The 12,688-nt window shown below is 41.8% G+C and overlaps 1 protein-coding gene across 1 annotated transcript in view; it reads left to right on the forward strand.

Moving 5' to 3' along the window:
• The window catches only part of LHFPL7 (LHFPL tetraspan subfamily member 7), a 98,915-nt gene extending 88,585 nt beyond the window's left edge, over positions 1 to 10,330 (forward strand). The window contains exon 3 of the mRNA XM_060685630.2: positions 1,871 to 10,330. Coding sequence (XP_060541613.2) covers positions 1,871 to 2,097 — 227 coding nt within the window. The 3' untranslated portion in view covers positions 2,098 to 10,330. The remainder of the gene's footprint in view (positions 1 to 1,870) is intronic.
• Positions 10,331 to 12,688: the final 2,358 nt, after the last annotated feature.

Raw genomic sequence — 12,688 nt, forward strand, 5'->3', positions numbered from 1 at the left:
TCCCTGGAGGCTTTCAAGAAGAGACTGGACTGCCACCTGTCAGAAATGGAGTAGTAGGGTCTCCTGCTTGGGCGGGGGGTTGGACTAGATGACCCCCAAGGTCCCTTCCGACTCTCTGTTATTCTGTTATTATTCTGTTATTCAGAAATTGTGGGAGCTTCTTCACTGGAAGCTTTCAAGAAGAGACTGGACTGCCATCGGTCAGAAATGCTGTTTATTTATTATTTATTTATTAGTCCGATTTATATGCCGCCCTTCTCCGTAGACTCAGGGCGGCTTACAATGCGTTAAGCAATAGCCTGCATACTTTTTTTTGTATATACCTGCTTAGTAGGGCTTTCGCCCCTCCCCCCCAAGCGGTGTTGTTCTATACAAAGTCGGCTTATTGCCCCCACAATCCGGGTCCTCAATTTACCTACCTCGAAAGGATGGAAGGCTGAGTCAACCTTGAGCCTGGTGAGAATTGAACTCGCAGTAATTGCAGGCAGCTGGCAGCTAAGTGCTAGCACTTAACAGCACTTTAGTCCACTGCACCACCGAGGCACTGTTAAGATAGTGATGGTGAACCTATGGCATGCAGTGGCATGTGGAGCCATCTCTGCGGGCACGCGAGCCGACGCCCAGGTCAGCTCCCGCAGTGCGCCTCCCACCAGCCAGCTGATTTTCTCAGCTGCCGGGAGACGCGCGTGCATGCGTGGGGGGTGGGAGTCATGCACACATGTGTGGGGGGGTCGTGCATGCATGTGTGGGGGGTGAAGGGGTCGCATGTGCATGCATCTCCCACCCCATTTTTGTTTCCAGGAGGCTTCAGGGAGGTCTGCTAGCACCAAAACAGGGGTCTTACTTACGTGTCGAGATAAGAGATTAACACTAAGTGCAATGTCGGGTCTGGTCACTGCGTTTTTGTATTTACCAGATGAGCTCATATTTTTGGACTTTCAGACTTACCGTAGCTTGCCAAGTTTCTTATCAGTAAGCTAACTGCGCATGTCTACATTCCTTCACTTTCTTCTATCTTTTCTTTGTTCTCCGCCAGGAGTGATGGCCGGGAAAACTTTGCCAAGATGTAACTAATTAGACTAGTGAGATGTTTTATTTTCTTTATAACAAATAAATGAGTTTTTCTTAGAAAACATATCTTCAGGTTTATTTGCTTAAGTATGCTTCAAGAGAAAAGTCTCGATCCACTTCTCTAAATCAAGGTGCAATTACCCAAAAGCAGAATGGGATTAATTGTCACCCTGACAACGTGCGGGGAGCGTGGGGCGAGTCGTGTGCGTATGCGTGGGGGGTGGGGCCTGATGGGGGGCATTGCATTATGGGTGTCGGCACGTGTGCGCTGCTTTCGTGCCTGCACACACGCACTTTAGAGCCTTGGTGGCGCAGCAGACTAAAGTGCTGTTAAGTAGCACCAGCTGCCTGCAATTACTGCAAGTTTGAATCTCACCAGGCTCAAGGTTGACTCAGCCTTCCATCCTTCCGAGGTAGGTAAAATGAGGACCCGGATTGTGGGGGCAATAAGCTGACTTTGTATAAAAAAGAACACCACTTGGGGGGGCCGAAAGCCCTACTAAGCAGGTATGTACAAAAGTATGAAGGCTATTGCTTAACGCATTGTAAGCCGCCCTGAATCTCCGGAGAAGGGCGGCATATAAATGGAACCAATAATAATAATAAACTTTCGGTACCCGAGGAAAAATAGGTTCACCATCACTGGCATACGGTCTCCTGTTTGTGCGGTGGGGCGGGTTGGACTAGATGACCTTACAAGATCCCTTCTAACTGTTAATGTGTTAATCTGTTACAAATATATATTTTATGCTTTGACCTGTTCATTCCTTCTCCTCTTTCTTTCTCCTTCTCTTCCTAGTGTTCATCATGGGATTCGGCCTGCTGGTGTATCCGTTCGGATTCGGCTCTTTGGCCGTCAGGACACATTGCGAGGATTCGAGCATTTATTACGCAGGGAGTTGCCAGCTGGGCTGGGGTTACATGCTGGCGATCGTCGGGGTGATGCTGTCTGTCTTTTTGCCCTTTTTTGCAAAATATGCACCGAAAGACCATCCTTATCCCACTCCGATTCCTACCATTTTGTAATATTTTGCAATCCGATGTTCCGGTTGGAAATTTCCGGGTGCTTCCTTGGAGCTTTGAGGCAAAAAAAACAACAAGAAAAAGGAGTAATAGTAACAGAGTCGGAAGGGACCTTGGAGGTCATCTAGTCCAACCCCCCCGCTCATGCAGGAGATCTATACTAGGGATTCGAACTGCCGACCTTTCTGATCGACAAGCTCAGCGTCTTAGCCACTGAGCCACCTAGCCAGGCTCACAAGAATTTTTAAGTCGCTCCAAGTAAACCCAAAATACATCGGCGATCAGCTCTTTGATTCTGCAATAAAGATCGCCAAGTTTTGGATTCGGTGGCCTCAAAACTTTTTTTTCGCGTTGAATGCCGAATGCTTCCGAAAGAACGAAATCCGGTTTTATCTTCAAATATCTACCTCCCTGTTTCTTTGGCAATTCATCTTTTTTCCGTTGTTGTTTTTTTTTTTAAAAGGCTTCCGCTCTGGGTTTTTTTTTTTTTATATCTTACGGTTGAATATCTGAACATTTTGGGGGTTTTGTTTTTGTTTTTTAATTGAACCAGCTTGTTTTAAAACCGAGAGCCACATTTTTTTTTTTTAATTTTTGCAAATTACTGTTGCCCGGAGAAAGAACAGCATCCTTGCTCGCTCAACTTATTTGCAAGGATTAAGCCAAGGAACTATAATTTTTTGGGAATTGCTATGATGGCCTCGTCCAGACAACAGGATAAGACAAAGTCTGGATCCCTGCAGACTGTAAAACTACACCTGACACTGCACAGTTTTCCCGTTGTCGGTTGTGTGAATCCAATATCCAATGTGGGATACGTATGGATTTAACGGCCTACTCAGTGGCAAATAAAGGATTGTCTATCTCTCTTTCTATCTCTTTCTTTTTCTTTCTCTTTCTCTCTTTCTTTCTCTTTCTCTCTGTCTCTCTTACTTCGTCTCTTTCTCCCCCTTACTTTTTCTTTCTCCTTTTCTCTCTTTTTTTTCTCTTTCTCTCTTTTTCTCTCTCTCTTACTTCCTCTCTTTCTTTCTCTCCCTTACTTTTTCTTTCTCCTTTTCTCTCTTTCTTTCTCTTTCTCTCTCTTTTTCTCTCTCTCTTACTTCCTCTCTTTCTTTCTCTCCCTTACTTTTTCTTTCTCCTTTTCTCTCTCTTTCTTTCTCTTTCTCTCTTTTTCTCTCTCTTACTTCCTCTCTTTCTTTCTCTCTTACTTTTTCTTTCTCCTTTTCTCTTTCTTTCTCTTTCTCTCTTTGTCTTTCTCTCTGTCTCTCTCTTACTTCCTTTCTTTCTTTCTCTTACTTTCTCTTTCTCCTTTTCTCTCTTTCTTTCTCTTTCTCTCTTTCTTTCCCTTTCTCTTTCTCTGTCTTCCCAAAGGTGCTTTTTTCAAGAGGCAACTGGACTTTCTTGTTTTTCTTTGAAGACATTTCGCATCTCATCCAACAACTTCTTCAGCTCTGACCTGGATGGTGGGGATTGGCTGAAGGAAATCCTTCCATTCTCCACCATCATCCAGTCAGAGCTGAAGAAGCTTCTTGGATGAGAAGCGAAAAGTCTTCAAAGAAAAACAAGAAAGTCCAATTGCTTCTTGAAAAAGCACCTTTGGGACAATCATGACCTGGATGACTGAGAAACTCTATAGACTTTTAACCAATGTTTAGCTTTCTTTCTTTCTTTCTTTCTTTCTTTCTTTCTTTCTTTCTTTCTTTCTTTCTTTCTTTCTTTCTTTCTCTCTCTCTCTCTCTCTCTCTCCCTCCCTCCCTCCCTCCCTCCCTCTCCCTCTCTCTCTCTCCCACATGCACCCCACTTTTTTCTTTCTTAAATCAGTTGTGCCAGCACTGAAAAGGGCATTCTTTTCCAATAGTCCAAAGTAATTTGTTAAATTTTAATGTTAAAGTTTTTACGGATATGTCTATTGAGAAACATGTGGCTCTTATTTAGAGGTTTTAAGAGAAGCGAGCAAGATTCGCAGTAGGATTTCATTTAGTGTTTTTCAAACTTGGAAATTGTTAAGCTGGGTGGATTTTTCCCAGAAGTCCACTCATCTTAAAGCAGGCTATCTGGGGAATTCTGGGAATTGAAATTCACCCATCCTCAAGCAAACTGGCTGGGGATTTCTGGGAGTTGATTGAAGTCCCCTCATTTGCAAGTTGCCAAGATTTGGGGGGGGGGAAACACTACTTTAAAAGAATCTTTCCTCAGCCTGGGATACTGAATGTGGGTCTGGATTTCACACTTTTGACGGTATTTATATGCCTCTTCTTTTAAAAAACTCAAAGGAATTTAGAGTAGTGAACCACAGAATAAAAATAATACGCCCCAAGGCAAATACGATGCACAGTTCAAGACTAGGGAAGATTAAAATGAAAAGTGGTTTAAGAGTTGTGCCAGGAACTGGACACAGCAAAAGAGATTATTTCACAAATTGGGGTACTCCAGGTAAGCCTAGCTTCCCTGGGGAAGCTGAAGATGACCATTTTGAAATACTCTGGTCTTGAATTGTTACGAGTTTTAAACGCAAATAGCAAGACTTTGAATTGGATTTAGCATCAGAGGGGCAACCAATGCAGATCTTTTAGCTGGAAATAATAATTAGCTGGAGTAACATTCATGTAGCAGCCTACCTACAGAATAACAGAGTTGGAAGGGACCTCGTAGGTCATCTAGTCCAACCCCCTGCTCAAGCAGGAGACCCTTTACCATTGCTGACACTGTCCAGTCTATCTATGCAACCTTGCTTGAGTTGGAAGGGATCTTGGAGGTCTTCTAGTCCAACCCTCAGCTTAAGCAGGAGATCCGATACCATGTCAGACAAATAGCTGTCCAATCTCTTTTTAAAAACCTCGAGTGATGGAGCACCCACAACTTCTGGTGGCAAGCTGTTCCACGGGTTAATTGTTCTCACCATCCTGAAATTCCTCCTTCGTTCCAAGTTGCTTCTCTCCTTGATTAATTTCCATCCTTTGCTTCTTGTCCAGCCTTCAGATGCTTTGGAGAAAAGGTTGACCTCCCTCTTCTTTGGGGCAGCCCCTCAAATACTGGAAGACTGCTATTATGTCTCCCCTAGTTCTTTTCATTAATCTTGTTGTTAGTTGCGAAGTCATGTCCATCCCATCACGACCCCATGGACAACGTTCCTCTAGGCCTTCCTGTCCTCTACCATCCTCTGGAGTCCATTTAAGCTCACACCAACTGCTTCAGTGACTCCATTCAGCCACCTCTTTCTCTGCCGTTCCCCTTCTCCTTTTGCCCTCCATCATTCCCAGCATTGGGCTCTTCTCCTTCCTTCCTTCTCATTAGGTGGCCAAAGGATTTGAGTTTCCTCTTCAGGATCTGGCCTTCTAAAGAGCAGTCAGAGAGTTGATCTCCTCTAGGACTGACCGGTTGGATCGCCTTGCAGTCCAAGGGACTCGCGGGAGTCTTCTCCAGCACCAGAGTTCAAAGGCCTCCATTCTTCGGCACTCAGCCTTCCTTATGGTCCAACTTTCACAGCCATCCATTGCAACTGGGAAAACCATCGCCTTGACTATACGCACTTTTGTTGGCAGGGTGATGTCTCTGCTTTTTAGTATGCTTTCATTAAACTAGACATATCCAATTCCTGCAACCATTCTTCATATGTTTTAGCCTCTTCCCCTAATCATCTTTGTTGCTCTTTCTAGAGTCTCAACAAAACCAGAAGTAAACATTAATTTTCTGCAAAAATATCATAAATTGTGGTCACATGAGTGTAGGTGATGTACATGGCCATTCCATTTAATTGTTTATAATAGGTTTTCCCCAACCTAAGGCCACCTGGATGAATTGGAACTACAATTCCCAGAATTCTCTAATCAGCATGTTAGTAGGACAGCTAGCTGAGAATTCTGGGAACCGTAGTCCAAACATCTGGAGGGACTCAGACTGAAGAATGCTCCTGGAATAATAAAAAAAAAATCTGTGTTTGCAGCACCATTGAGTGGCCATAACAACTGTAACACTAGGTCATAGTGGGGAAAAAATGCCATTTAATCCAAGGCATTGGAAGAGGATATCAAGTTAAAAATATTTCACTTCAATTCATTTATCTGCTAAATAATTGGAATCAGAGCCTGTAAAAACAAAACAATGCCATCTTTTTCGGCTTTCTTTAAGCAATAATTATTCACTTTTATTTATTTATACGAAAGAAAATCTGGACTCGCTCTTAGCCTTCCGCATATTGGAAAAGTACGCCAGTCTGTTGTTAAGACGATTTATCTTGGGATATGCAATTTTCAGGACTCAAGCCGTTAAAAATACATGCAGAAATTGCCAGAAGCCCTTTGGAGATCACAAGCACGTCAATCTAAAATGAGAGACCGGGGCAATGCGCTTTGTTAGAGAATTGTACTGATGCGATTGGTCACAACGCCAGCATAATTATTGGTGTCACAACACAGCATGTCTGTTCAGCCTTTGCTGCATCTTGTAATTCAGGTAAAAAATAGGAATGCATTTTGTGTGTTTGTGTGTGTAGGGCGGGGTAGCCAAGATTTGGTCTTTATCACTGCAAAATGCACCGATTTTGCATACTGCAAAATTCACCCTTAAATAGGCTAGCTTCACAGAGTGTGCTAAATTATACAAATATACACAACTTGTAGGGAGGAACAAAGGTGAGCTTGATGGAGTTATTCAGCGACAGTTCCTAGGCAAAAAGGAGCAATTTTTCTTTTTAAGTCCAGAGAAACGAGATAAACATTCAGAAGTGGATTTAAATAGACACCTCCCTGATTCGCTGGAGTACAGGTAGTCCTCGACTTATGACCTCAATTGAGCCCAACATTTTTGTTGCTAAGCTGGATAGTTATTATGTGCATTTCGCCCCGTTTTACGACCTTTCTTGCCCCCGGTTGTTAAGTGAATCACGGCAGTTGATAAGCGAGTAACACGGCCATTCGGTGAATCTGGTTTAACCATTCACTTGGCTTGTCTGAAGGTCGAGAAAGTGGGATCACGTGCAGCGTGACCCCTCAACCGTCATAAATATGAGTCAGTTGCCATACAGCTGAATTTTGATCACATGACTATGGAAATTCTGCAACGGTCATAAGGGTGATCAACGGTAACTTTTTTCAACCCCATTTTAACTTTGAACGGTCACTAAACAAATCGTTGTTAAGTTGAGGTCTACTTGTATGTAAGCAATTTTGGGTTTTTAAAGCTTGATGCCCGGTGTAGCGTAGCCTCTAAATTTGATATAAATGACAGATTTTGGCCAGAATTATAAATAATGACTGGAGCATTTTTGGAAATGGCTCTTTTAGAAGGCAAGGAATATTGGAAAAGCAAAATGTGAATGACAAGGAACTAAGGAAGATCGGAGAACGTGAAATAAAGGGATTAATTGCAGAATGCTTTCTTTCTTAACCAACCTGTGCCTTTTTAACGCTAATCACGTATTACATCCGTAGCAAACATTTAGTCGAAAGCTTCATCAGCCAGTGAAACTGTACAGTGTTGTAAAAATGTCTTTGTATTTCTCTATACATGTATGTTTCTAAAAACAAAAAAAAAAGAAATAACAGTTTCTGTAATGTTTACAATTGTTCACTTTAGTGTTTCACTAGAAAAGTGATTTGTCGGTATGCATGAGATATGTCCTTTTTCATTTTCTTCCGGGAAATTGGAAAAAAAATCAAGTTTGGTGAGTGGATTTTGGTGCCGTCTAATGGAAGTTTTCTTCGGAACGCTCCGAAAGTTTTAAAGAATTCCCAGAAAGATTCTGTGGCCACGACCCCCTTTTCGTATTTATAACAGTTTCTAGAACTCTTTTGACGTCGAAAGTGCTTCCCTCTCTCGCACCTCTGGAAATTTATATCGGGAAATGTAGATCGATGCTTCCATTTTGTATGTTTTTTAAAACGTTATTTTAAAAATCCTTTTTTTAAGCAACGAAAAAGAAGCAGGTACATTTTGTTAAAAAAAAAAAAAACCAGTCGAAACATCAGGGACGGTCACTTCGAAGTGGATTCTGCAGGTCTTTCCTATGTGGGTAGATTAAAAAAATGGACAAACATTTCCTTCCTCTTGTAAAAAAAGATGCATGAAATCAGTTGTCTACTTGTGGGTTTTGTTTGTTTGTTCCCCCCCCCCCCCAAAAATGTGTATTTTGGGCGTAAAAATCCTCTTTTCTCAAAGAATGGAGAAAAGTAATCTTTGCATCCAGGCCTTTTTCTCGTGATAGGCACCAAAACAGCCTCGATGTTTAGAAAAATTAAAATAAAGTTGGGTCAGGAAGCCCAGCTGTCCAGCATGCTTCCTGCCTCCAGATGTTCAAAGCCATGCGCACAGTTGCGCCTGCTCATACCTCAACGGATCCCTTTTCGTAATTCTCAAGTGGCGTGGGGGATGCAACAACAGGTAGTCCTTGATTTATGACCACGGTTGAGCCCAAGAATTAAACAAGACCTTGGTTAAATGAGTTTGGCCCCATTTTATGACCTTTCTTGTTATAGTTGTTAAGTGAACCATTGCAGTTGTTAAGTTAGAGATTGGACAATATTTGCCTAAAATGGTCTACGGCAGTGGCTCTCAACCTTCCTAATGCCGCGACCCTTTAATACAGTTCCTCATTTGTGGTGACCCCCAACCATAAAATACATGCCAAAAGTCTGGGCGTGTGAGCTCTCGCGCGCTCTCATGTGCCAGCATCCATAATGCAATGGGAACCCCCATTTGCGCATGCGCGCATGACCCCCCCATGCTCCTAATGCGCATGCACCTCACACTGCGAATGTGCATCTGCACTGCGCATGTGTGCACCCTCCATGCATGTGCCTCCACTTTTTCCAAGAGGGCCGGCGCGCCTCTTACCGGAGAACAACCAGTTACCGGCCCGTTCCCTGGCGAGACAGCTGTTCCCAAGCCGAAAACGCAGCTATATGTGTTTTCCGATGGTCTTAGGTGACCCCTGTGAAAGGGGTCACGACCTACAGGTTGAGAACCGCTGGTCTACGGTCTGCTCCTTGAGCAGAGGGCTGGACTAGAAGACCTCCAAGGTCCCTTCCAACTCTTTTCTCTTCTCTTCTCTTCTCTTCTCTTCTCTTCTCTACTCTACTCTACTCTACTCTTACTCTCCTCTCCTCTCCTGTTTGAAATCTATTCCATTTAATTCTAATTCTAATTCTAATTCTGTCGTCCTGCCCTATCCTATCCTATCCTATCCTATCCTATCCTATCCTATCCTATCCTATCCTATCCTATCCTATCCTATCCTATCCTATCCTATCCTATCCGAAATCTACAGTATTTCATTCCATTCCATTCAATTCCATCCCATATTTTCTATTCTATTCTATTCTGTTCTGTTCTGTTCTGTTCTGTTCTGTTCTGTTCTATTCTATTCTATTCTATTCTATTCTATTCTATTCTATTCTATTCTATTCTATTCTATTCTATTCTATTCTATTCTATTCTATTCTATTCTACTTCTACTTCTACTTCTACTTCTACTTCTACTTCTACTTCTATTTCTATCCTACTCTATTCTATTCATGTTTGTTAAGTGAATCTGGCTTCCCCATTGGCTTTGCTTGTCTGAAGGTCGCAAAAGGGGATCCCACAACCGTCACAAGTATGAATCCGTTGCCAAGCATCCAAATTTTGATTGTGCGGCCATGAGGACAGTTCAAAGTGTGAAAAACGGTCATAAGTCACTTTTTTTTCAGGGCTGTTGTAACTTCGGTCCCTTAACGAACTGTTGTAAGTCAAGGACTACCTACCCTGCGGTTGCGACCAACGCAAATGCTTCCCTGATAGCTAAGCCCACCCGATCCTGATGGAACTCGGATCTTTGGTTGAAGGAAATGTAAGTCATCCTCACAGATCAAGTTTGTGGTAAAAGTTGCACATAAGCTGGATCGTATAATTTGCTCATACTGAGGAATGTTAAGAAATCTGCCATTTCAAATGTGCATAATATCATTTTTTTTCTTTTTTTAAAAAAAAAGCAAAAATTACTGGTTCAGGTTCAAGTAGTCTTAAAGATATAAATATATATATATAAATATAAAAAGATGTAAATAACTTTACGTGTGACAAAAAGCTGTATTTTCCATGACTGTGGTTTCTGTATTTTTTTGTCACGGTGCCTCCTGTTTTTAAAATATTAACCACTCCCCTGTGTTTGTTGAACAGCTATTTCCAGTGGCTTAAAAAAATCTGAATTTTCTGATATGCCAAGACGGTATGATAATAAAGCAACTAATTGTCAGCAAAACTGGCTGTCGTTTTTCTGTTATCCAAGCAAAATCTCCTATTCAATTTCTACAAGATGAAAGAGACTGGCTAATAATATTGAATTATTATTGATTTGAGCAGGGCTTAATTCATTCGAGAGAACAGCGGGAGTCTTTTTTGTTACGCTCGCTTTGAAATAAGCAACCACACGCAAACAGAATCTAAACAAGGCAGCCTCTTTATATTAAATTGAATTCTTTGTAGAAGGGATAGGAGAGAGCAAGCTGGCAATTTTGTTTTACAAAAGACCACACCAAAGAAGGAAAGTCTGAAATGCTGCTGTGATAACCTATATATTATTCCAGGAACTCTCTTAACAACCCTTGGGTTTTCTTGATAATTGCCAGCTGTTTCCAGTAGTAAAATTGCAATATGTGGTATGTGATTTTATAACTTCATTTTGACTGTTAATTGCCGTGACCATATGTACTTTATTATGAAGGACAGTCCTTTATTTCAGAAAAGCTGTCCTTTAGATTTATTTATTCCCCAAAACCTCACTTTTGTCCTTTATTTTAGTGGTTTAACTTTCACCGTATAATTAGCACAGGTAGTCCTTGACTTACGACCACAATTGAGCCCAGAATCTATGTTGCTAAGTGAGAAATTTGTTAAGCGAATTTCTTGCTCCATTTTACGACCTTACTTGCCAAAGTTGTAAAGTTACTAACACGTTGATCAGTGAATCTGGCTTCCCCATTGACTTTGCTCGCCAGAAGTTCGCAAAAGACGGTCACATGACCCCGGGGACACTGCAACCGTCGTAAATATGGGGCAGTTGTCAGGCATCCGAATGTAAAACATGTGACCATGGGGATGCTGCAACGGTCATAAGTGTGGAAAATGGTCATATAAGTCATTTTTTTCACCGCCATTGTAACTTTGAATGGTCACTAAATGAACTGTTGTAAGTCGAGGACTATCTGTGTTATTTAATGGAAAGCCCTTTCACATTTGTGGGAAAAAGCAACTTTTTTTTCTAACCTAAAAAAAAGAAGAACATGAACCTTGCACAAGACATTTACTGGATTCCCTTCAATGGCACAGGTAGTCCTCGCTTAATGACCAGTCGCTTAGTGACCATTTGTACGATGGACATCTCCAGAGTTACAGGTAGTCCTCAGATTATGACCATAATTTGAGCCCAAAATTTTTGTTGCTAAGCGAAACAGTTGTTAAATGAGTTTTGCCCAGTTTTATAAGCTTTCTATCCACTGTTGTTAGGTGAAACCACTGTAGTTGTAAAGTGAGCAACACGGTTGTTGAGTCAATCTGGCTTGCCCATTGACGTTACTTGTCAGAAGGTCACAAAGGTGGATCACATGACCCCAGGACACTGCAACCGTCATAACTATGAGTCAGTTGCCAAGTGGCTTAATTTTGATCACGTGACTATGGGGATGCTGCAATGGTCGTAAGTGTGAGAAACGGTCAGAAGTCACTTTTTTCAATGCCATGTAAGTGTGAACAGTCACTGAATGGACTGTTGTAAGTCGAGGAGTACCTGTACTTATGATCCGGTTCTGGAATTCTAATGGCGAGATACAGACACATGCAGTCACTTGTTGCGTTTTGGGTGTTTGGCAACTGGTTCACATATACGACCATTTGCAGTGTCCCGCAGTTGTGACCTCACATTTTGTTGTGTTTTGCCAATTTGCCCCATTGACTTCCAGTTCCTGGCAAAAACTCCCTTTAAAGAAAATGGATTTGCTTAAGGACCAGGGAACAATCTGCTTAACGACCGCCACAATTTATATCTGTGTAATTGTGGTCTCAGTTACAGTCATAAATCGAGGACTAACTGTATGCATTTGTTAGTTATTGACAGAACGGTCAATAATCCATTTATTTATTTAGCATTTATTTACAGTTGTCCCATAGCAAAAAAGAATGAATTCTTTTATGTTATATTCTTAGAAATCATAATTCCATTCATTTCTAGTGTTGAGGGGTGAGTGTGAACCCCAAAATTGAATGAACTTTTCAACATCTGGAGAGGTTGGGTGGGACCCCTAAACAGCCAGGGGATGCCTAAATTGAGTTAGTCCTTGACTTTCAACAGTTCATTTAATGACCGTTCAAAGTTACAACGCCACTGTAAAAGTGCCTTATGGCCATTTTTCACACTTACGACCGTTGCAGTATCCCCGTGGACACGTGATCAAAATTCGGATGCTTGGTAACTGGTTCTTCTTTATGACGGTTGTGATGTCCTGGGGGTCATGTGATCAGCTTTTGTAAACAAGCAAAATCAATGGGGAATCCAGATTCATTTAACAACCGTGTTACTCACTTAACAACTGCAGTGATTCTCTTAACTGTAGTAAAGGTTGTA

This window comes from Pantherophis guttatus, chromosome 1 (assembly GCF_059756535.1).
Source record: "Pantherophis guttatus breed Tessera chromosome 1, ASM5975653v1, whole genome shotgun sequence".
NCBI lineage: Eukaryota > Metazoa > Chordata > Lepidosauria > Squamata > Colubridae > Pantherophis > Pantherophis guttatus.